Genomic DNA, 25,834 nt, shown 5'->3' with positions numbered 1-25,834 from the left:
TAGAATCGGGCCCAGGACTGAGCCCTGCGGCACTCCACTGATCACGTCCGACGCTTCAGATGGGGTACCATTCACCACCACCCTCTGAAGTCTACCGCTCAGCCAATCCACAACCCATGTGGTTAGAGTGTCTCCTAATCCTATAGATTTCAGCTTGTTCAATAACCTTCGGTGTGGGACACTATCAAATGCTTTACTGAAGTCCAAATATACCACGTCCAGTGACTCTCCGGAATCCAGGTGTCTAGTAACCCAGTCAAAAAAGCTAATTAAATTAGATTGGCAGGATCTACCCTGGGTGAACCCATGTTGGTGGGGATCACGTAGGTTTTCTTCATCTAGGATTGTGACAAGATTCCGTTTGATCAGTGTTTCCATGAGCTTACACACTATAGACGTGAGACTCACTGGTCTGTAGTTTGCTGTCTCTGTCCTGCAGCCCTTTTTGTGGAGTGGGATTACGTTGGCGGTTTTCCAGTCCAAGGGGACTCTTCCTGTGCGTAGGGAAAGACTGAAAAGCACAGATAATGGTTCTGCCAGGACTTCACTTAACTCCCTGAGCACCCTGGGGTGTAGGTTGTCCGGTCCCATGGCTTTGTTTACTTTGAGTCTTGATAGTTCATTGTAGACGCTACTGGGCGTAAATTCGAAATCTTTAAACGGGTCTTTCTTGTTATCTCCCGTCTGAAGCTGTGGACCAGCTCCCGGCGCTTCACGAGTGAAGACTGAGCAGAAGTATTTGTTTAGGAGTTCTGTCAAAAAAAGTATTTCATTAGATTATTCCTGAGCCTATCTTAACTTCATCCTATGCCCTCTCATTCTAGAACTTCCTTTCAAATGAAAAACTCGACTCATGCACATTTACACAACGTAGATATTTAAACATCTCTATCATATCTCCCTTCTCCCGACCTTCATCCAAAGTATTGAGATCTTGAAGTCTGTTCCCATACGCCTTATGATGAAGATGTAAGAGAGGACATCGACAATACTAAAGAACAATTAAATTCTTTAGGGGGAAAAAACATAAGTTACTTGAAGATTGTACTATGCAAGCTAAAACAGAGATCCAAGCGCTGAACCAACAAAGTAAGCATATTACATAAGAACATAAGAACATAAAATAGCCTTTCTGGGTCGGACCAATGGTCCATCAAGCCCAGTAGCCCATTCTAACGGTGGCCAATCCTGATCAGTACCTGGCCAAAACCCAAGGAGCAGCAATATTCCATGCTACTGATCCAGGGCAAGCAGTGGCTTCCCCCATGTCTTTCTCAATAACAGACTATGGACTTTTCCTCCAGGAACATGTACAAACCTTTCTTAAAATCAGCTACGTTAATTGCTCTTACCACCTCCTCTAGCAATGCGTTCCAGAGCGTAACTATTCTCTGAGTGAAAAAAAATTTCCTCCTATTGGTTTTAAAAGTATTTCCCTGTAACTTCATTGAGTGTGCTCTAGTCATTGTAAATTTTGATGGAGTGAAAAATTGATCCACTTGTACCCAGGGGCTTCTGAATGATTGTGTTACCCCGTATTCGGCAACAATACCTGTGGATACACATTTTTTCAGCTAAGTGTAGGGTCAATTGGGGGAGTTGGCTGGGGGGTTCTCAGAGTGGTTCTGTTGATTGACTTAACCTGTGTGATTATTAGTTCTCACTGAGCTTTCACTGAGGTATTTTCACTATTTTTGTTAGCACACGGGAGGTATCCTATGATGGTGTGCAGGCAGAGGTTTGTTTAACCTTGCCCAGCTGTGCAAAGCACTGGAGATTTTCTCCTTTCGCTGACCTCTCACGCTGAGGCTACCCCTTTCACTTATAAAATTAAGTAATCTTAATAATTCACATTTGTGTTAAACCTCACAGGTTGTCTATTTTCAGTGAACCACTCTCAGAACCCTTGACTTTTTTTCTGCCTTTTTGGTCTGTGTCTTTTAAGTTTCATTGGCAGTTTTTGTTGGAGATTGTGATCTTCAAGATCCCAAATGTCATACTTTTTTAAGAGATTCTGTGAAGGAATATCATTGAAACGAAAAGTGCCAAGAAAAGTGTAGAATAACTTGTAAGGTTCATGGTTCCACGTCATTCTCTTTTTGGTTAGACTGAGAACTTTTCGGCGGACCCTCATATACACTTTCCTCTTTGTTATTTATCATCTACTTGGCCCCATTCTGAGTGCTTAGGTTTTAAGACTGACTTATTTGTTGAAGGCCTACAATTTATTTTTCCAATTGCTAGGCCACCTACTGGTGCAATAGGTTTTCTGATGCTGGGTTTAAAATCCAACATCAAAGTGAAGTCTTTGTTAACTGAAAATAGGTTTTGTTTAAATGTCATCAAAACAAGTTCTTTTTCCATCTGGTTCTAAGTCATCTGATTTTTCTTTTTTTTTTGTTTGAAGATAATGTAATACCAGTGGCAAAATAGATGCAATATTTAGGTGTTACTTTACACTCCTTGTGTCTTTGAAACCATATCTCAAGAATGTTTTCCAAGGATTTCTTTTAACAGTTTAAAACCCTTCATCATCTGATTTTTTTTTAGTCTAGCCAATTTCTACAGTCACGCAGCCTCATGTTATACCTTTATTTAATTGTTATAATGCTCTTTTTCTTTGATGATTGAAACAATCACTTTGTGTGATGCAGGTTGTGTAGAACACTACAGCATCAATAATAATAAAACCCTTAGTGTGCATGCGTACTTCAAACTCCATGCCTCCATGCGTCGAGCTTCTGTGCCGCTGCATGCACAGTAGAATAATTCACCTGCTGCCCATCACCCGTGCCTGTGTCAGCTGATTTCCTGCCTTCTGCTACAATCGCAGACGCCGGCTGACTTCCTGCCTTCTGCCAGGTATATGCTGCTGGGACTCCTCTTCTTCTCACCCCTGGACCAGCAGCGGCAGCTCAGTGTGATTTTAACTTAGTCACAGAGCTGCTGCTAGCTTTAGTTGCGGTTTCAATCAGGCAGCCTCGGGGCCTTTGCTAGGTCGGCCCACTTCGATGATGCAAGGCGGGTCAGCCTAGCAAAAGCCCCGAGGCTGCCTGATGAAACTGCGGCTAAAGCTAAACTAAAGCTAGCAGATGCTGGACAGGGGGAGCAGGGAAGAGAGAAGGGGTACTACTGGACAGGGGGAGGTAAAAGAAAGGGTGCTGCTGGACAGGGGGAGCAGGGAAGGGGTACTGCTGGACAGGGGTGAGGTAAAAGGAAGGGAGAAGAGGTGCTGCTGGACAGGGGGAGGTAAAAGGAAGGGAGAAGATGGGGGGAGGGAAGGAGGACCAGAGGAGAAGCATGAAAGCATAGTTAAAAGCACAGAAAAATAAAGTCACCAGACAACAAAGGTAGGGAAAATGTTTTTATCAATAATAATAAAACCCTTAGCGTGCATGCACACTTGAAACTCCGTGCCTCCACATGCACAGTACACCACCGTACCTTCTGAGAGGGAAGGGAGAGGGTGAAGGAAGGGAGAGACGGCCATGGTCGGAAGGTGGGCGTGACTGTCTGGAAGGAGAACCGGACATGTTCTGAAGGAACAGACCACCTCCGTTTGGGAGTGACAGAGGGGGGTCGGAACGGTCCAGTAGCAGAAGCAAATGAGACCGGCCTGGTGAGGGCAAGGTTGACAGAAATTGTCACAGTTTGAGTGAGAGAGTGCGCAAGAGGGGGGGGGAAGAGAATCCCAGTGTGAAGGAGCGGAGAGACAGAGGGGGTCAGAACGGGCGTTGTGACTGTGTTCTCTTGCCTGGGAAGCCAAGGAGCCAGAGGTAAAAGGGAGGACAGCTGCGATAAGACATCTTGCCTGCATCTCAGGGACGCATCCTATCTACCTCCACAATTGCCCCAGCAGGAAAACGCAAAAAAAAGCCAAATCCTTCCTCCCAGCTGACTGAAAAGGAAATTAAATTGTTGCAGAGTAGGGGAGACAGAAAGAAAGAAAGACAGACAGGGGGCCAGGGAGAGTGACAGAAAAAAGACAGACAGACAGAAAGGGGGGCAGGGAGAGAGAAAAAAAGAAATGCCTCAGCACCCCATTTTGTTAAAAATCTACACATCTATTCTAGCACCCGTTAATGTAACGGACTTAAACACTAGTTAATTTATAATTCTAGATGAAGTTCTTCCTTGCAGAATAATTTTAGCACAGAAACATTCAGAAGTCTTCTAGCATGCACTGCATGTTTGAAAGTTTCCTTCTGATAATTCTACCATGCAGATCACTATTGTGTAAGAAACACTGTATCATGGACATGTGGACAACTATTCTAGTGTCAGCTAATCTTTCAAAAGGTCTTTGTAGTGATAAGTGGGTTCTGTTTTGCAGATCTGACTTTTTGTAGGAAAAAAGGTACTGGTACTCATATAGGGCCAACCTAATGGGCTGGGCTTCTTTCTGTGGCTCCACCCCCACAGCACCCACACCTATTTAACCAGCCATAGATCATATAAAAAGGCATCACTGAAAACAGTACATCAGTCCCTAGGTCCAACAAAACTTAAATAGAACCATTTGGTCTGAATCAAGAAACACTAACACTCACACTGGCAGATCATAGACAGATGCTTAAATTTAGCAGCTACATGAATGGTGCATCTAGGGATGCTATCTTTTTGAAAAATGGAAACCTGTCACTACCCTGCTCCTCCACAGTTCTGTTACTTATTGATGTAGAGCAGAGCTAGGACATTTTCCTACAAAACATATACAAAAACAAATTGTTTCTAATAAATTTTACCTCGGGACCAGCATTCAATCCCTCCACTGCCAGACATTTCTTTAAAGAGACAGATTTTTCTTTGCATCATGATTCTACATACGAGATGTGAAGACCACTGGTGTTGAGTCAGATAGTTTATGAAATAGCACAAAGCCTTGCAAAAAGACACTCAAAACCTGTAAACTTAACACACCATAACAATCCTGAAATCTATGGAAGATGCTACACTAGGCCCTAGAGCACACATATACCTGCTACCGGGAAACTAAAACAAGCTATAAATAAATATATACCCCCTCCCCTCCCTTTTACAAAATTGCACAAGAGGTTTTTTAGCGCTGGCTGGTGTGCTGAATGCTCTGTACTGCTCCGACAATCATAGAGTTCCTATGAACATCAGTGTAGCCTAGAGCATTCAGCGTGTCGGCTAGCACTAAAAACCTCTTGTGTGGTTTTGTAAAAAGGGGGGGGTTAAATAAATAAGCTAGACAGTTACACATTACTGCACAGACACTACATACCAGTAGAATCCTTTATCTCGGTCACCGCCCCTTTAATTTGGAACTCTCTCCCTCTATATCTTAGAGCTGAACAAAACTTTCAGAAATTTAAAAGCAGCCTAAAATGCTTGCTTTTTAAAGATGCTTACAACTGATTTTTACACATGTATTTACTTCCACACTTTTTAACTTTTTTCCCTCTCCTGTTGTATTTTCCTTTTATGTATTCTTTCTAAGAAATTGTAGTTCTTCCCTTTTTTCCCCCAATGTTTTCAGGTCAAAAGCATGTTTGTTTAGTTGGTGTATGTCTAATAATTTAAAAATGTTTGTCTCCCAGCTATTTTAAATAACTATGTACAACGCTTTCTACCTGTGGATAAACGTTTAATCAAAAATTTAAATAAATTATGAAACTATATATGCAGAACATGGACAGATCCCCATGTGAAACAAAGCAGAAAACTACAACAAACATGCAGATTAAAATGCAGAACCTCCAAGAAAGCCAGGCTTTATAAGCATTACAAATACCGGTAAAAGAGAAACGGAAATTTATTTTCTCCTGTATTCTCAAAATACAGAAAATAATTCACATTTCATAAAGCAGACACATCTCAGTCCTTTAAAAGTATAAATAAAAATTATTTTGTTCTTGTCTACCTTTGTTATCTGAGCATTTTATCTTTCTGATTGAGCTAGTCTAAGTCTATCTTCCACATTCCACATGTCAGGTTGGCTTTTCTATTTCATCTCTCACTTCTTGTCTTCTTCATTTCCTTCTTTATATCTGTCTGGCACTAATTTTTTTTAATTTTTTTTTTCTACTTTTCTCTTCTCTGCATTTATCTCTCTTCCTCTCACCCTCTAGTCCTTAGTCTCTGTTTCATTTCTCATCTACCTACTGGCTTTTACTATCTTCCTCTCATTTGCCCTGCAACATTCTCATTGTTCTCTCTGTCTCTCCCTTCCCCAATCTTTCATCCATTTCCTTAGTCCTCATTCCCATCCTCTATACTCACCCTTTTAGCCCTCATCTATCCTCCACTGCATTTCATCACCTCTATCAGTCCCAACTTCATCCCTGTCTCTCCTTCCTTTCCTTGCCTCCAAGACCATTCTTTTATCTCTTACTTTATACCCCTTGTTTGATTGTCTTTTTTACTCTCATTCAACCCATTCAAAAGCCCCCCCCCCCCCCAGTATTCCATCCTTTTTCAATGTCACTAATTCTCTCTCCTGTCTTCCAGGTCATTCACATTATATTTTGATCTTTCCCTACATCATAGCCTTTTTTTGCCCTTCTTCTCTTATTCCTCATTTCACACCCTCACTCACTCAACCCGACAATATACCCTCAATCATACATAAAACTGCCAATTATTTACTAGCCCTTCAAAGTTCCAATTACATCCTATCCATAATTCTGTATTCTGCTCCCCAACACTCTCCCATTCAGTCAAGTCCTAGTCATCTTCTGCTTTGTTCCCCTTTTCACTCACCCCAGCACACACCTTAGTGATATCCATCTTCTGATAGTTGACCCTCCCCTTAGTTATCTTCTGCTCTATTCACCTTCACTCCCTCAACCATAATTCCATCCAACTTCAGCTCCTTCCCCCTCCCCCCACACAATCCCCATACACACTCAACTTTACTCACACCCAATCCCCCTTCTTTGTCCTTGTCCCTATTCCTCCATATTCAGTATCTGTCCTATGTGTCCCCATCCCTCCCCTATCCCCATGTTCCTCCACCTTTCCCCCCCCCCTTTCTCCTGTACTCCCACCTTAGGAGTACAGCATCTCTTCCTTCCCCATCAGTACTGCTTCTTTCTCCTCCACTCCAGAATTTTTCCTCAATCTACCTTCCCCATGGCACCACTGTGGTCTTGCATTTTTTCCTATCTTCCCTAGTGTTCTTTCTTTCTTTCTTTCCATACACCCACAGGGGTAATTGGTATTGCCCTCCTTCCTCTCTCTCCACAATCTCCTGCACCACTGCAGCCCTCCAAACTTGCAGGTCACTGGCACTATCAACGATGTAAGGGCTGCCATCAGCCTGCCCTGGAAGCATCCCATCAATGCGGGAACAGGAAGTGGTTGTACAGAGAAGGCTTCTGGGGCAGGCCGAAAGCAACTCTTACAATGCTAATGCTGCCAACGGCCTCTGGTTTTGGAGGACTAGAGCACTTGGGAGAGGGTGTAGAGAGAGGAGGGGGAGCGACGAGTGAAGTGCTGCACCACTCAAGGGGGGGGGGGGGTGCCATCTGCCATCTGTCGCTCAGTGGGAGACAGCCAGGTCTGGGGAAAAAAGGTGACAGTACGCCATACTGGTGCGTACCAGCACAATAAAAGCCCAGGACTAATTCCCAGGCAATTCTATCAGAGGTTTTTTTTTGTCTTCAAGATCTTTCATTGACTTCAACATTTTCCTGTAACTTCCATTTCCTGGTAATTCTAAAAGTTAAAATTTCAAGCTGGAAGCACTTACAGATTTTTAAATAGCTTTCTTCTGCATTAAACAATAAATTATCTTGTTTTTCAAATGCACAAACAGCTGCTTAAAGAAAGCCACGATTGTTGAACATCGTTAGGACAACAATCACAAGCTAAGACGTTAGAAGGGTCAAAATATATGTTTAACTGGGAAGTTGTCATTACTTGACTAACCAAAGGTTTAATTAGACACAAAACATTCTATAAAGAGGTGCCTAATTTTAGGCATGAAGAATGTGCCTATTTGGAGCCTAAGCTTCTACTTTTCTCTATAGAATACTAGTGTGTCTATATTTTATATGCTTACTTAACATAGAAACATAGAAATAGACGGCAGATAAGGGCCACGGCCCATCCAGTCTGCCCACCGCAATGACCCTTCCCCACCTAACTCAGTGAATAGATCCCACGTATCTATCCCATTTGGCCTTAAAATCAGGCACGCTGCTGGCCTCAGTGACCTGAAGTGGAAGATTATTCCAGCGGTCAACCACTCTCTCAGTGAAAAAAGAATTTCCTGGTGTCACTGTGCAGTTTCCCTCCCCTGATTTTCCACGGGTGCCCCCTGGTTGCCGTGGGACCCATGAGAAGGAAGATATCTTCTTCCACTTCGATGCGACCCGTGAGATACTTGAACGTCTCTATCATGTCTCCCCTCTCTCTGCGTTCCTCGAGTGAGTAGAGCTGTAACTTATCCAGCCTTTCCTCGTAAGGGAGATCCTTGAGCCCAGCGATCATCCGGGTTGCCATTCTCTGCACCGACTCTAGTCTCAGCACATCTTTTCGGTAATGCGGCCTCCAAAATTGCACACAGTACTCCAGGTGTGGTCTCACCATGGATCTATACAATGGCATAATGACTTCAGGCTTACGGCTGACGAAACTCCTGCGTATGCAACCTATGATTTGCCTTGCTTTGGAGGAAGCTTGCTCCACTTGATTGGCAGCCTTCATGTCCTCACTGACGATCACCCCTAGGTCACGCTCTGCATTAGTTCTTGTTAGGATCTCGCCATTTAGGGTGTAAGTCTTGCATGGATTATGGCTGCCCAGGTGCATGACTTTGCATTTTTTGGCATTGAAGCTGAGTTGCCAGGACCTAGACCAGCGCTCCAGTAGTAGTAGGTCGTGCATCATGTTGTCGGGCATTGAGTTTTTGTCTGTTGTACTCTTGGCCACTACATTGCTTACATCAATCATAGAGCTAGAATCCAAAATATTAAAGAACACATGTACAACACATTATTTTATAATGCATGCACATAAACGTGTCTTGCCAAGATTCTACTTGTTGAATAACAGAGTGTTCTTCCATGGAAAATGGTCCTTTACTGTCATCCCAGCCAGAGTTAGGTGCCTGCAGTTACACCACCAGGTCTATAGCGCAGCGCAGTGATACTGGGTTATGCTAGTATGGAACCTGGGACTCAGGTACTGTTATAGAATGAGCTCCTAAATAGAGGTACCAACTTGTAGAACCAGCCTAAATCTTGTCAGCTCCTTAAATAATTTCCCTAACTACTATATATACAAAATAACAGTGCACCTAAGTTAATGGAGCGAGAAGGCACCTATTTTCCACCTATTTAATAAAGCTGGGTGCATATTTCTTTATAAAATACTTGCACGAATCCAAGTGAAATCATGCCTAGATTAAAGGTGAGAGTATTATTCTGTTCAAGAGCAGGTATAAATGTAGGCATGTAAAAAACATGCAATTGCACCTATTTCATAATATGTACAAATAAATCATAACTCTGCCCTCATGCTAACCAAACTTTGCCACCAGGCAAATCTACTGTACAAGTCTGTGCCAGTTTGTACTGTGCATTTTTTTAGGATATGAACTGAGTTTATATGAGTCTGTTGATGGTCATAAATAGTCTGTAAAATTATCCTCTTAGTGGAACAATGTCCATACATTTACATCTGTCTTTATCCCTTTTTATTATTTACAGCCTGTTAAAATCAGTATATACATAATAGCTATGGATTACAATGTACAGATGGATGGTATAATTAATGTTGCGAGGTATCATTGCAGATACCTCCAATGACAACACAAAGGCCCTATCTGCTGTATACTATTTTACATTCCTCCTGGATAGTGGCTAGAAGCATTAAAAAAAACGTTTTCATATATTAAATCATGAACTATGGTTCACTACGACACTACCTCTATCTAGAGAGACCTAAACATATACCTAGGTTTGACATCAAATACACAGACCATGAAACTATATAATAATAATAATACTAACTTTATTTTTCTATACCGCCATAGTCGAAAGACTTCTAGGCGGTTTACATTGAAGAAGGCTGGACAATCAGCGAATTACATAGTGCAAGAAGTGAAAGGTTGCCAACCTGCTGACTTCATCCACAGACTATAAAACTTTCAAAAAAGAAACTAAAACCTTACTCTTCAAAAAACACATAAAACCAATTATCACTCTACCAACAAATTTCCAAACTCCACCAACACCTACTTCACTCACCTCAGCAAATTAGAAAACCTTACCATATAAGCTTATGTATTAAGATCATAACAATTCTTATGTAATCCGCCTTGAACCGCAAGGTAAAGGCAGAATAGAAATCACTAATGTAATGTAATGTAATGTAAAGGACAGCAAATTACATCAAGTTTGGCAAGGGGAAAATATCATTGAGAGTGAGGGGCATCTGTTTAGGAGATGAATTTGTCAAAAAGAATGGTTTTTATTGATTTTCGGAATGTGCCATAGATCTGCCTGGCTCTATTAATGTAGTTTCCCAGCCAGGATTGCTGTCTGCTTGCTTGGAAACTGAGGGTCCTGTCCAAAAAGGATTTGTATTTGCAGTCTGTAATCTTTGGGTATGCAAAGATGTTTTGGTTTCTGGTTGTTCATGTGGGGTTGTATAATGTGAAGTGGGGTAGCAGGTAGGAAGGCGCTAGTCCCCAGACCTGTTTGAAACAGGTACATGCGAACTTGAATAGTATTTGCGCCTCCAATCTGTAATCAAGTGAAAACACCGTGAAATTTCCTGATTAATATCTTGTAATATTATATTATCCAGTTGGAACAAGATTGTAATATCGTGATCATAACCTGCTGATAAAAGTAATACAGCGAATAAAATAAGAAATAAAGGAGAGCCTTCTCTGACAAAACTTCTTGCATCTTGACTCTATAGGATCTGAATGACAGAAACCCTTAAAACCAAGTCAATACATTCCAACTATCCCTGTTATTTAATGACTTCTTATGCAAATTAGACCTCAGACCCTCATTTCATCAACCCACACCTGAAAAGGGTTATCAATTAGATCTGATCAACTCCTCTACTTCGTCAAGGGACACCAGCTATCTAGAATTCAATTCATCACCCAGGGTACCAACTTTAAATGGATTAACATATAACTTAGAAAAATGGGGAGACCCAATGATCCACAGTAAAAACAATCCACCAATGAAAACAAAAACAAAAAACTGAAATTAGGGTCTGGTTGGATTTTTACCACTCTATTTTTTATCATTGTACTTTTTTCATTGAATTTTCATTTAAAGTTGGTACCCTGGGTGATGAATTGAATTCTAGATAGCTGGTGTCCCTCGACAAAGTAGAGGAGGTGATCAGATCTAATTGATAACCCTTTTCAGGTGAGGGTTGATGAAATAAGGGTCTGAAGTCTAATTTGCATAAGAAGTCATAAATAAAATTTCATGGTTTTATATGTCAGTGTATAATAAATTATCTCCAGAACATCTTTTTTGTTTTTGTTTTCATCGGTGGATTATTAACATATAACTTACACATTAATTTTCAGTGGCACCACTTATACATATAACATTAGCTTTTTTTCCCCATATTTTTATAATTCTTTATTAATTTTCAGGCTTAATCGGACTATAGAATTCAAAGTAAGATAAAAGATAGAATGAAGATAATTCCGATAACAATTTATAGCAAGTGCAAGTGAATTTTAAAAGTATTCTAGATTCTGTTGGTAACCAGTGCAGTTGCCGGTAATAAGGGCTAACATGTTCCTTTTTTTTCATCCCAAAGATTAAACGGACAACTGTATTTTGAATTAACCTTAATCCTCAATGATTCTTTTATAGGACCCAGATAGATTATATTGCAGTAATCGAGAATGGACAAGATTAAAGCCTGTACTAGCAATTTCCATAGTGCGAAAAAACATTTCTTAACAAGTATATCAGTATATTTCACCAAGATTAAACGACGATCTAGCCCTGGTGGAACATACTGATATACTTTTTTTTTTTTTTTTACTTTATTTAGTTTTTAATGCCAACAAAAAGTGCAATACAATTTACATACAAATAATAATAATCAAATAAGCACTTATAAACAATCATAATCTATACAAAAGATAAAAATTTCCTCCCCCATCCATCATTACCATCAGGAATAATACCAAAACAAAATAAATACCCTCCTCCCTCTCCAACCCCCCTGGATGTGTGGGTGCAATACAATGGAAAATAAAGATAAAGGGTAACTATAACAAATCTACAAAAGACGTCAATGGACCCCAATCCAATTTGAATATCTTATTATGCCCCAGCAAGTCAGCATTCATTTTCTCATACTTATAAGTTAAGCATAAGCTCGCCCCTCCAGAAAGAAAAACTCAGGCGATCCCAATTCTTCCAATTGCGAGTAATCATTTGCATGGCTATCCCGGTCACAATTAGGAAAAGCCAGCATTTATAGCGGTCCATGGGGGGCTTAATATGCAATAACGTTCCACATATAACTACCTCATACGTCAATGGAATTGATGGCTCCAGTATGGTATTAATCTGTCTCCATATTGACTTCCAAAAGTTAAGTATCAAAGGACAAAAGAACAGCAGATGATCAAGTGTCCCTACATCAAGATGACTGATATACTTGTTAAGAAATGTTTTTTCGCACTATGGAAATTGTGAACCATTAAAAAATATTTTGACCCTATCTCTTTCAGATTACTAATACAGGCTTTAATCTTGTCCATTCTCTATAGCTTTAAGCAGATACATTTTCTTTTGCAATTTGTGCAGATGACCCATGGCTCAGTATTTATCTTTTGTTAAATACTGTTATTGTACACAAGGAGCTGACACAAGGGTTAAACTAAGGCACCAAAGAGTAACACTACTTGATCTGCTCTGCATCAAACCTGCTCAATTACTATGATATAGTTGACTTAACATCTTGATACAAATGAGCTTTAAACTCTATTAATGCTAAATGCGTGTGTATATTTGTTGTATTAATTTATATTCATGGAAGGGCATAATCAAAAGAAATGTCTAAGTCCGTTTTGGGCCTAAGTCGCAAGTCGCCCAAAGTCAGACATGGGAAAAGGTCACTTTTCGAAAAATATGTCCAACATATTTTTTCTCAAAAATCATCTAACTGTACGTCCAGCCGCTAAATCGTCCATCTTTATACTCCATTTTCGTCCAAAAATTTGTCCAAGTTACAAACGCCCTAGAAAAAGATCTTTTGGGCACAGGAGGGGCCAGAAAAGTGATGGATTGGACACCCAGATATGGCACCAGAGTAGTGGGGTACCTTAAAGGGCACTGCTGTGAACTTTACAAAAAGGGTCCCACATAAACATCTCACTACAGCTCCCTTATAGGTCATGGTGAGTCCCCCAGAACACCCCCAGAATCTACTAGACCCACCTATCTACCACCCCAAAAGCCCTTTTGGCTGCAGGAGCCACTTATATGGCAGTACAAGAGGGTTAGGGATTTTTTGGGGGGTGCACATTTTTTACCATGAATGAACATAAGAATATAAGAAATGCCGCTGCTGGATCAGACCATTAGTCCATTGTGCTCAGCAGTCCACTCACGTGGCAGACCTCTGGTCAAAGACCAGCGCTCTAACTGAGACCAGCCCTACCCGCGTACGTTCCGGTTTAGCAGGAACTTGTCTAACTTTGTCTTGAATCCCTGGAGGGTGTTTTCCCCTATGACAGACTCCAGAAGAGTGTTCCAGTTTTCTACCACTCTCTGGGTGAAGAACTTCCTTATGTTTGTACGGAATCTATCCCCTTTCAATTTTAGAGAGTATCCTCTCGGTCTCCCTACCTTGTAGAGGATGTACAACCTATGATTAGAGTGGTTTATGGGCCTGGGTCCTCCTTTCCATGGTTCACTAACCCACTCCCAAGACCACTTAAGCCACCTCTGTGCAGCTCTACTAGGCTTTCCTATGCCAGGCTGCCAGGTGCTGATGTTTTGGAGGCAGATATATAAAGTTGTTATTATGATTTTTATGGGTGGGAGGTCAGTGATGACTGGGGCAGTGTGTGGAGGTCTGTACTTTATGTTTACAGTGCTTATCTGGTCACTTTGGATATCTTCTTGTGACTTACGGCCTCTTTTATAAAGCCGCGCTAGTTGCTACCGTGTGGCAACAGCCCCAAAGCCCTTTAAATCTCTCTGGGCTTCAGGGCCATTAGCGCAGCGCAGCCGTTAGCGCGGCTTTGTAAAAGAGGTCGATAGACCTGGTATTAGATGGCCTAAGTCACAACTTTCGGTTATACATGCAATACGACTAAGTCTAGGACGGCCCACGTCCTGCCCAAATCCCACCCTCAGCACTCCTCCTGACACGCCCCTTTTAGCTCTGGTCATTCAGCAGCACTGTGAATGCCTTGGTAGTTTTTAAATACATCTAAAACCCGGTTCGATTATCGGCACTTGGACGACCTGTCTCACTGATCGTCTAAGTGCCGATGTAGGCCGGTTTTTAGACGTATTTTCATTTCTATTATGAGCCCTATGGTTAATGGAAACAGTGAATCATATGAGGACAGCATGGTTGCAACATGGATAAATATGCCTCTTTTTATAAATGAATCCTTATGTTATTCAACACTGGAAAACATTCTAAATTGTTAAATAGTAGTAAGCTAGCCAGGTATGGAAAACAGAATAGTTTTTTTTAAACTCCAGATTCAAGTATATTAGTTTTCATCATAAGCATGGAAGACATTTTTGTTGTTTCTATATTCTGGAGTCAAAGGCAGTTAGGTATAAACATAGAAACACGATGGCAGATAAAGGCCAAATGGCCTATCCAGTCTGTCGATCCACAGTAACCATTATCTCTTCCTCTCTCTAAGAGATCCCACATGCCTATCCCAGGCTTTCTTGAATTCAGATACACCTCGTCTGAGTTTCCATTAATTCCTATGGGGAAATTTGCTTTGATATACGAGTGCTTTGCATTACAAGCATGCTTCTGGAACGAATTATGCTCGCAAACCAAGGTTTTACTGTGGTGCCCACAAAAACACTCCTCGATTTTAAATAGTTACAAAATCAAAACTTATTGGAATATGTATAGAAATAAGATGACAGCAAATACAAGTCCCAAAAAGCATGGTTAGCAAGATCTTATACAATCACTTTCACTTTCACCCTTATAAGCTGCAATTGGTGCAGAAGTTACAACCTTCAGACAATGCAACGTGACAAAATGACCAGGTGTTCCTCAAGTGGCCCCCGAGATCATCGGACATTACTCTTTGTGACTTTTTCCTCTGGGGGTATGTGAAAGACAGAGGGCTCCTTTTATGAAGGTGCGCTAGCAGTTTTAGCACGCGCTACAATGCTGCACACGCTAGACGTCAATGCCTCCATAGAGCTAGCGTTAGTATTTTCCGTGTAGCGTGGGATTAGCGCGCGCTATAAACGCTAGCGCACCTTCGTAAAAGGAGCCCATAGTGTACGTACCTCCACTACCCTAAACGTATCTTTATTGTAAACCGTTTCTATCCCATGTACTGTCAAATGTATCTTTATTGTAAACCGCTTCGAACTTCACGGTATAGCGGTATATAAGAAATAAATGATTATTATTATTATTACCCGCAACTATGGATGATCTGCAGGAATGCATCACTGAAGCTATAAATGCAATCATGCCAGATATGCTTCGGAGAGTCTGGCCCGAGCTCGATTATCACATCGATGTTTGCCGAGTAACAGGTGGGGCGCACCTCGAGTGTATGTAATCAACAGATACCATATGAAACTTTATGAGTTGATGAAACTGTAGCCTCAAAGGTGAAATAATATTCCAATAAATTTTGGTTTTGTAACCATTTAAAATCAAGGAGTGTTTTTTGTGGGCATCCAGTAAATATATATATATATATATTTTTTTTTAATAATAAAGGAAATGTTCAGGAAACGTTGAAAAAGATGTGCTTTGCTGTGAACCTTCTTTTGGATATATGAATCATCCGTGCTGGCTGGATCTTGCTGGTTGTGCATTTTTGATAGGCCTAAAATTAGCCAGTCTTCTACAGAATGATACCCACTGTATAAAATGCATAAATATTCCCGGGCACATCAAATTCAAGTCAGGAGTTTATATTTAATCTCAACCAGCCGGATCATCTCTAGCAGACAAATCTTTTCCCACACCGCACTGCATTACCCCCAACTCCCTAACTAATGAGGCTGCTGAAATCATTTTGGGATAATAAGGCAAACAGAATGATGTTTCCCCAATTTAAAATGAATTAAAATAAAGGTCAAAATAATTACAATATTCACAAAAATCCCAAGATGCATAAGAACCTCTCGCAGCACTTGATGCTTTGCAGATCAGCCTAATACAGCATACGGGCTCCCTGGGCAGCTACTCATTTTTAGAGTTCAGAATTTATTAAAATGCTGTGCTCTGAGTTTATTAACACGCTATGCTCAAGTGGCTGGTGCTTATCATGTTCTTGTACTGCATGATATTGAAATATATACTTGACGTACAAATGAAAGAATTTAAAAGCAGCAACTACTAATGAAAGCAATTGATCTTGCCCTTACCTGCCTGATTAGTGGTTACATTTACAGCCACATATCGTCTGGCACTGGGGCTCAGGTCTGAGACTCCGTTCTCTGCTTCAATCTCAAAGGTGTAGTTGGTGTGGGCCAGCAAGTCCACCACCATCACAGAGGTGTTTCTTAAGCTGTTTTGCTGGGGAAGGTACCGCACGTGACTGCCGCATTCCTCACAGAGGCTGGAGTGGGAATTACACTTTTTGCACACAATGTCATATGACACGTCTTTCCTTCCACCACTGTCTGCTGGAGGGGTCCATTCCAGAAAGACACTTGTTTCATTGATGTTAGAGATAGCGTTTCGTGGGGCAGAGGGTGGCCCTAGTTCAAAGAGGAAATCGAGAAAAACACAGCTTAATTATTGTAGAGAGAAGTATAAATACAAAACACTAAGTACATTATTAGCACAGAAATAAGCATTTCAGGGTCAACATTCAAAAGGACTGAAGTGTTTAACATTGGGTGTAAAACAGATAAGTTCTTAGTGTATGATATTCAAACTCATTTAGTGTGATAAATAGCTTATGCCACCACTATCCCTGGATATTCAGCAGTCCTAACAAGGCAAATAAGAGGCAAGAACCTGCCACAAATCAAAGGCAAAAGCAGACCAGTTCAAATAAAAGAAGTAAATCTGTCCAAATAACAAAAAATCCAATTTATTAATATCAATGACCCAAATGGCTACTGCAGGCTGCGATAGGGGTAGTGACTGCCAGGGAAAGCAACGCGAAATAAACCCCTGCTGATCAGCACTTCTGTATCACAGAGCAAATCAAAACTTCTTTTTTTTTAAACATATTTTTATTGAAAGTGGAAAGGGTACAAAAATCTCAAGTTGCACAGAACATGACAGGGAGAAATACAAGATAGGGCTATACAACGAAGGCTAACAAGATCAAGTGCAATGGTGATAAACGAAATGAACAAGTTCCTTTGCAGGAAAGGAACCAGCAGTCCTTAACTAGGGACACCACAGAACTGTCCACTCAATGACAGCAGTTCTTCCTCAAAGGGGAAATAAATCGGACTTCTTGTTATTTTAGACAGATTTACTTCTTGTATTTGGACTGATATGATTTTTGGTTTCGTGTATTCAGCAGCCCTATCTAGACAGTGCTGTTGAATATATTTTTTTTCCAATTCTTTATTCATTTTTTAAAAAATTTTCAATAAGTGTAACAGCATTTATAACATTTTCAACTCAAATATAACACTTAATATTCTGTTCAAATCCATATCAGAATTTATCCCCCTTCCTCCTAATCAATAACATTCTTTAAAACCTACCATAAACCCCATTCCTATATACCTTATTTAATATTCAAATCAAAAAACACTTCCCCCCCTCCCCCCATCCTGGATGTGCATTTTTAAGGGGAAAAATAATATTCATCATTACAATATTTTGTTAATGGCTCCCAAATCTCCTGAAATTTTCTAAATTGCCCAATCCGGCCCATGTGCCTAAGGCCCCGCCCACAGGAGGGGCCTAAGGCTACTGGGCCGATTCCGGTTGGCCCAGGCGCCTCAAGCCCCACCTGTGGGCAGGATTTGAGCCGTTTGGGCCAATCAGGCCCTAAGGTCAGCCATTCAATGGATGGCTGGCCTGCCGGACGGACGGGCTTGGCACCCGTCCATCTGACCAATGATTTAAAGGTAGGAGGGGGGATTGGGGATGGGGGGATCGAGGGGTCAGTGGGGGGGTGCGTCGAGGGCAGGAGGCCTGGGATCCTTCCTGCCCGTATTTTAGGGGGTGTTTAGGGGGTGTCACCAGGCCAGGAGGGCTTGGGCTCCCTCCTGGCCCTATCGTAATGGGAGGGGAGGGGGTTGGGGAATCACCAGGGCAAGAGGGCTTGGACTCCCTCTTGCCCCGATCTTAGTTGGAGGTTCGGGGTGCCACGGAGCAGGAGGGCTTGGGCTCCCTCCTGCCCTGATCATTGTGTGTGGGGTGGATTCTGTAACCGGTGTTCTTTTTGACAGACACCGATTACAGAATCCAGCTTTTAGGCAAAGGACTGGCTCCTCCTTCGCCTAAAAGCCCTTGTTTTGGACGTTTGGGACTTAGGCTTTTTTTAGGTTGATTATATGGTATAAGTTTTGTCACAACCCCAGCCTTAGAGCTAAGCTTGTGCCAGATAGATCTCCTCAAGACCCAGGCCTTACCCTTAAAAGGGCTGACCAATGTAGCAGCTCCAGCTCAGACAGATAGGTAGGCTCTGAGTTCAGATTGAACAACCAAGATCCAGAACCCTGGGGGGGAGGAGGAATATTGGGAGAACAGCCAGGAGCAACGGGAGGTGCTTTGCAGAAAGGGACAGCCTAAGAGGCAGGCTCCTGGCTCAGGGAGCTCACAGCTGTTGAGTCTAATTAAGTTCCAAAGGAAAACTCAGCAGAAGCAGCAGGTTGCCCTTCCCCCTCACAGGTTAGGGCGTGGCCAGCTCAGTGCTTTAGAAGCTGAGCTGAGGAAGACCAAATCAGTCTACCCTGGGCCAGCCCAGGAAGGAGTCTCGAGGGACTGGGCTCCTGAATTTCAACAGAGCAATGAAATTGACATGGTGGATGCAACAACTGTCCCTGAGGCAGATCAGCAAGCCAGCACTGATCCCATAGAGGCTATGGACCAGGGCCGCCATAAGGGCAGTACTACCAGTCCTGCATTCAGCGGCCCGGAGCTGACAGGGGGCCCGAGCCAGTAGCGTACCTAGGGGGGAGGTGCGCCCCGGGTGCACACCCCAAGGAGGTGCGCCCCGGGTGCACACCCCAAGGGGGTGCACAGGAGAGAGAGCTGAACGGGGACAATGGGGGACCCGCGGGGTTAAATATAACTCGAGCCGCGAGGCTCGTCTTCTACTCCGACTGCCCTGCCACTCACACAGCCGATCAGAAGTCTTCCCCGACGTCAGCACTGACGTTAAGCAAAGCCCGCCCTCCGACTTCAGCGCTGAAGTCGGGGAAGACTTCTGGTCGGCTATGTGTGCGCGGCGGGACAGGCAGGAAATAGAAGACAAGCCTATGCGGCTCGAGCTACATTTTGCTGAGAAAGTTGCTAAGATGGGCTGGGAGGCAAACGGGGAACACAAAAGGGAGAGGGAGTGCGTTTTGGATACAAGGCATGAACTTGGGAGAGAGGAAGGGAGGGAAAGAGATGCTGAGGTGGGGGATGGAAAGGGTTTTTGGACACAGAAGGCATGGACTTGGGAGAGAGGAAGGGAGGGAAAGAGATGCTGAGGTGGGGGAGGGAATGGGTTTTTGGACACAGAAGGCATGGACTTGGGAGAGAGGAAGGGAGGGAAAGAAATGCTGAGGTGGGGGAGGGAATGTGTTTTTGGACACAGAAGGCAAGGACTTGGGAGAGAGGAAGAGAGGGAAAGACATGGTTGTGTACATGGGGAATAGAAGAAAGGAGAATTTTTGGTCATAGGGAGGGAGTGAGGTACAGACAGTGGCATACCAAGGTGGGGGTGGGGGCGGTCTGCCCCGGGTTTACGCCCCAAGGGGGTGCACAGCTGGCCACCCTCCAGTGTTCTCCCTAGGCTGGCAAACTGCGTCTCTTTAGCCACTTGAGTGCCACCGCCGCCATTGGGAACAGGCCAGTGCCAAGTTCTCCCTGTTTTTCCCTGTGGGGCCGACCAACTCTCGCCACCCGCGTCAATTCTGACGTCGAAGAGGACATTCTGGGCCAGCCAATCGCTGCCTGGCTGGCCCAGAACGTCCTCTCCGACGTTATAATTGACGTCGAGTGGCGAGACTTGGTCGGCTCCGCAGGGAAGAGAAGCAGAGCGAACTCGGCGCCGGCCTGTTCCGATAGTGGCAGTGGCAGCCTATTACCCATTACCCTATTACCCATTACCCCTATTACCCATTACCCTATTACCCTATTACCCACTGCCCGATAGTGGCGGTGGCAGCATTTTCCCAATGGTGGTGGCATAGGGGATGGCAAGGAGAAAGAAAGAAAGGGGGGGACAGGGAGCCAGAAAAAAAAAATAAAGAAAGGGGGCTGGGTGAAACAAAGAAAAATGGGGCACTGAGAGAGAGAGAAAGACAGACATACAGAATGAAAGGGGGTATGGAGAGAGAGAAAAAGAAAGAAGGGGGCAGGGTGAAACAAAGAAAAAGTTTCGGGAGGGAATGAGGTCTGGAGGAGAGGAAGCATACAGGAGACTGAAAGAAGGGAAGAAATATTGGATGCACAGTCAGAAGAATAAAGTGCAACCAGAGACTGATGAAATTACCAAAGGTAGGAAAATGATTTTATTTTCAATTTAGTGGTCAAAATGTGTCCGTTTTGAGAATTTATATATGCTGTCTATATTTTGCACTATGGCCCCCTTTTACTAAACCGCAATAGCGTTTTTTAGCGCAGGGAGCCTATGAGCTTCAAGAGCAGCATGGGGCATTCAGCGCAGGTCCCTGCGCTAAAAACCGCTATCGCGGTTTAGTAAAAAGGGAGGGGGAATATTTGTCTATTTTTGTATAGTTGTTACTGAGGTGGCATTGCATAAAGTCATCTGCCTTGACCTCTTTGAAAACCCGCGGAATATAAATGATAATTAACATTTTCTCTGCGTACAGCGTGCTTTGTGTTTTTAAAATTTTATTGTTGGTAGATCATTTTGACTTGGCCACAAAGGTAAGGGGGAGGGAGGGGAGCTGCTGAAAGAGTCTACCTTGACGTGGTTGCAGGCTTACAAATCTTTTGGTCAAAGAGTGCGGCGACAGAGAAAAGTATGTGTGTATTCGGCCCATGGAAGAAGGGGGGGTCAGGGTGGGGAAGGGGTGCGTAGGGGCCCCTATAGGATTGCTCAGTAAGGGGCCCAGAAATTTCTGATGGCGGCCCTGCTATGGACACTTCCATGGAATCAGAGGAAATCTACATGGATCAAAGCTAAGTTGGATTTCTTTGCTGTTTTGTTTGTTTTTGAATCTTGTTTTCTTTTGGGCTGTCTGGAAGCACAAGTCCAGTGCAGACAGTGTGAGCAGCGCTAGGCTCACTGCTGAACTTGGCGCCTTATTTGTGGGTCACTGAAGGAAGTGTGTTTTTGCATTCTCTTTTCTTTTGGACTGTTGGAATGAGACTCTGTTGCTGAAGTATGAAAGGGGTAGTATTGGGGAGAATCCACTGAAGATCCTCGGGTTGGGTTTGTGGGGCCAGTTTTGGCAAGTTTGTGATAGTGGATTCGACTACTCCCCTCCCCCACCAGCTTGTTAAGTTGGCTGGAGAAGGCCTGTTAAAAGCCAGGCCTAATCAACAAGTGCTAAGAGAACTGAAGAGATATAGTGAAGAACCAGTATAAAGGCTGGGCCGTTTTTGTAGCTCTTATTTTTCCCTTTTTGAATGGTGGGGACTGTAAGAAAGAGCTGCAACAGAACTGTGGACACTTACCTGCAAGAAAGGTGTGGGCTGTCTTTTCGTAGCCCAAATTGTGGCAGTTTGCTATTTGGGGAAATAAAGTTGGACTCAGTTTTGTTGAAAAGCTTTATTGTTCCTGACATCTTTATTGTTTTACTCATAAGAACCAACAGGACCTTCAACCTCTTTTGAAGGCACTTTATGGACGGTGTTTGCTGAGCCCTGGTCGGGAGCCAGTTTCAAAACCCGGCACCGGCAAGCTCACAGTTTATACATACTGGTGGTCTAGGCGTTTAAACAGCTGAAAGTAGAGGCAGGCCATTATTTTTTTTTAAAAAAAACTTCCTTTTTGATGTTTTTTTGATAATGGACATTTTCCCTGCTTCTACTTTCAACGTTTAAGGCCCAAGGCCAAAAGGGGACAGACTTTTTTTTGATTATGCCCCTCTAAGCATTCTTAGGAGCCAGTAGGCTTTGAATTCATAGATGCGCCACCATTTAGGCCAGGGTTTTATTGGTCTAAATGAAAGTGCCTAAGTTTGCCGTCCTCCTACAATTCGACCTTTTCACCGCTTTCGACGTTGTCAACCACGATATTCTCGTTTACCAACTCTCTGAGATAGGCATTAACTCCACAGTCCTAGACTGGTTCTCAAAATTCCTACGTTCTAGTTCTTACGCTGTCAACATGAATGGCACCTCATCCTCCCCATGGAAGCCGATATGTGGAGTCCCGCAAGGTTCACTTCTATCCCCCATCCTCTTTAACATTTATATGACCTCCCTAAAACTCCTCCACCTATCCCCCCTTGAAATAATTTACACTTACGCTGACGACATCCTCGTCCTCATCGAGATTGATTTGAACCTCACCAACCTTCCTGAGAACATAGCCTCCTGTATAATGAACTTCCAATCCTGGGCCCGCACCGTTCATATGAAACTAAACGAGTCCAAAACAAGACTCCTTTGGCTTGGTCCAAAACTTGACCAACTACCTTCCCCTCCATCTCTCTGCCCTCTGGCTCCTCTCTACAGCTTGAGTTCTCAAGCAATGTTCTGGGCATCATTATTGATTCTTCATTGTCCTTCAACGACCACCTCAATTCCTTGGTAAAAAAATGCTTCTTTAACCTTCATATGCTGAGGAAAGTCAGATCCTGTTTCCATCAAAATCATTTTACCATCCTTGTCCAATCCATCATACTCTCCAGATTAGACTATTGCAACTCTATTTACTTAAGCCTAACTAAGAAAAACCTTCACAGACTCCAGCGGATGCAAAATGCCGCGGTCAAGCTGATTTTCGCAAAAAGTAAATTTGACCATGTCTCCCCACTTCTTTCCAAGCTTCACTGGCTACCGATAATTGCCAGAGTCCACTTCAAATGCGCCTGTCTAGCTTTCAAAATCCTACATGGGATCCTGCCCCCACGTATCCCTCTTTCTTGGAACTCCTCAAACCCTAATTCCACCAGATCCACCAACAAATTAAAACTATCCTTCCCTTCACTAAGAGGCATTTCCCATAAAGGAAAACTAGGGACATCCCTTTCCTTCAGAATCACGGAGCTCTGGAACAACCTTTCCTCCTCTCTTGAGAACCTGAGCTCTCTCCAACTTTTCCGCAAATATCTGAAGACCTGGCTATTCTCAAAAATCTGATACTTACTCCATCCCCGACATTCTAAGCCCTCTAAAACTCTTCATACCTGGACCTCTAACCCTTCATTGTAGTTCCTTTCTATCCCATCCCCTGTAAACCTCTAGCTTTCATTGTAGTTTCTTTCTATCCCTTCTCCTGTAAACCGTGCCGAGCTCTACAAATGTGGAGATGATGCGGTATACAAACCTAAGATTTAGTTTAGTTTAGTGGTAGGTACCAACTGGCACCTATGTCAATCCACACTCAAACTTCACCTTGAATTTGATCCCAACCATGCCTACTTGCTGGATGGCGCCTCAGTCTATAAGCCTACCTCAAAGTGGTAGGCACCAATCAAGTTAGGCTCCTACTGGCAAATTAACTTTTAAAAATAATGTTTAAACTGGTTTTTAAAGGTGCTTTTAATTATTAGTGCTGATTAAGCCAATTAAAAAATTTAAGTTAAGCAGCTAGATCGACTAGTTGTGCTGATCTAGGTGCCTAAATGTAGGTGTCTTATATAGAATCAGGCCTTTCTGGCTAGCTTATATTAAGAGCATAAGAACATAAGAAATGCCTGCACCGGATCAGACCTGGGGTCCATCCAGTCCGGTGATCCACACACGCAGAGGCTCAGCCAGGCGTAGTGCATACATTAGTCACTCGTATCACTCAATGTGCATACATTAGTCACTCGTATCACTCAATGTGTCCTGCAAGAAGATGTGTGTCCACTTTTCCCTTAAATCCTAGAATGGTAGTTTCCTCCACCATCTCTTTCGGGAGAGAGTTCCAGGCGTTCACCACTCGCTGTGTGAAGCAGAACTTTCTGACATTTGTCCTGGCCGTGTCCCCTCTCAGCTTCAGGCCATGACCTCTGGTCCGAGTCTGGGTCACTTTCGCCAATGTGAATAACGCTGTTTCGTGCTCTCCATCCTTTCCCCCTGCTGGTGAGTGAGCTTGCTCCATTTTGTCGATTCCTTTTAGCAATTTAAAAGTCTCTATCAGATCCCTTCTCAGTCTTCTCTTCTCAAGGGTGAATAATCCCAGTTTTCTGACGAGATCTTTGTACTCAAGTTCTCCATACCTTTTACTAGCTTCGTCGCTCGCCTCTGCACCTTCTCCAACAGTGTTATATCCTTCTTCAGCTATGGAGACCAGTGTTGGACACAGTATTCTAAGTATGGTCTGATCATTGCTCTATAAAGCGGCATTATGACCTCCCTTGATCTACTCGTGATTTTTATCATGCCTAACATCCTGTTAGCTTTCTTTGTCGCCGCTGTGCATTGAGCTGACGGCTTCAGGGTCCTGTCTATCAGTACCCCTAGGTCTTTTTCTTGTTCGCTCTTCCCCAATGTTATACCTAACAGTTTATACTCATGCTCCTTGTTTTTTCTGCCCAGGTGCATCACTTTGCATTTTTCTACATTAAAACTCATCTGCCAATTTTCTGCCCATCTCTCAAGTTGCTTCAAATCAATAAAAACATGCCACCTACACTCCTTATAAATAGACCCTCTCAAGTGTTCTCTACGCTGCAGCACAAAGCCTGTTCACTGTTTCTTTCCCTGCTCACTCATACAAAGTGGTAGCAAACAGAGCTTCAGAAGACTAAAGATGTCCACAGGAGCAAAATATGAACCATCAGAATTCACAGCAAAATAATTTTCTTTTTTGGGGGGTTAAAAAAAAGATGAACTGCACACTTACTTGTACATGCCATGGTAGGCGGATCAGATTCCCTCCTATAAAAATGTTCTTCGCAAATGCAGGAAGCTGATGCCTTTTCATGGCTGTAGCTGTGAGGGGGACATTTACTGCAAGTCTGACTTTGTGGCGAGGCCTTGAAGAATCCTGGTCTACACCCTGCATAGAAAAAGAGTAAAACACAAATTAATTCCTTCCAGCGAAATTGGTTAACCTTTCTTAAGGGGAAAAAAAAAGGAGTATATTTATCTATACATTTTACTACCATGGAAACGAAACTAAGGAGGCCATTTGATATTCCATCTAGAATCATCAGAAAAATGCCAGAGGGGAAGGGAGAGAGGCAAGTCATGTTAATAAGATACAATATCCATTTCTGCAGAGGAGATTGAGGTTATAATGGCCATTGAGTCCCCTGGCAGCTGTCGTGGTTTGATTTTTTTTATTTTCTCACTGAAGGAGTTTCAGCTAAAGGTCTTCAGGGTTCCATGCTTTAAAGAACATAAAGGTTCAGTGCGGCCTTTTTAGCCAGTCAGA

At 42.9% G+C, this 25,834-nt stretch overlaps 1 protein-coding gene across 3 annotated transcripts in view; it reads right to left on the bottom strand.

Annotated features, from left to right (window-relative positions):
- EPHA5 (EPH receptor A5) overlaps nucleotides 1–25,834 on the bottom strand; it is a 690,216-nt gene that overhangs the window by 260,135 nt on the left and 404,247 nt on the right. For all 3 annotated transcript variants that reach the window (XM_033914879.1, XM_033914888.1, XM_033914869.1), the window contains exons 5-6: nucleotides 25,301–25,456; nucleotides 16,572–16,907 (exon numbers count right to left, since the gene is read on the bottom strand). In XM_033914879.1, coding sequence (XP_033770770.1) covers nucleotides 16,572–16,907; nucleotides 25,301–25,456 — 492 coding nt within the window. The remainder of the gene's footprint in view (nucleotides 1–16,571; nucleotides 16,908–25,300; nucleotides 25,457–25,834) is intronic.

The sequence above is a fragment of the Geotrypetes seraphini genome, chromosome 1 (genome assembly GCF_902459505.1).
Source record: "Geotrypetes seraphini chromosome 1, aGeoSer1.1, whole genome shotgun sequence".
In the NCBI taxonomy this organism is placed as follows: domain Eukaryota; kingdom Metazoa; phylum Chordata; class Amphibia; order Gymnophiona; family Dermophiidae; genus Geotrypetes; species Geotrypetes seraphini.
This window is presented reverse-complemented; position numbering and strand designations above follow the sequence as displayed.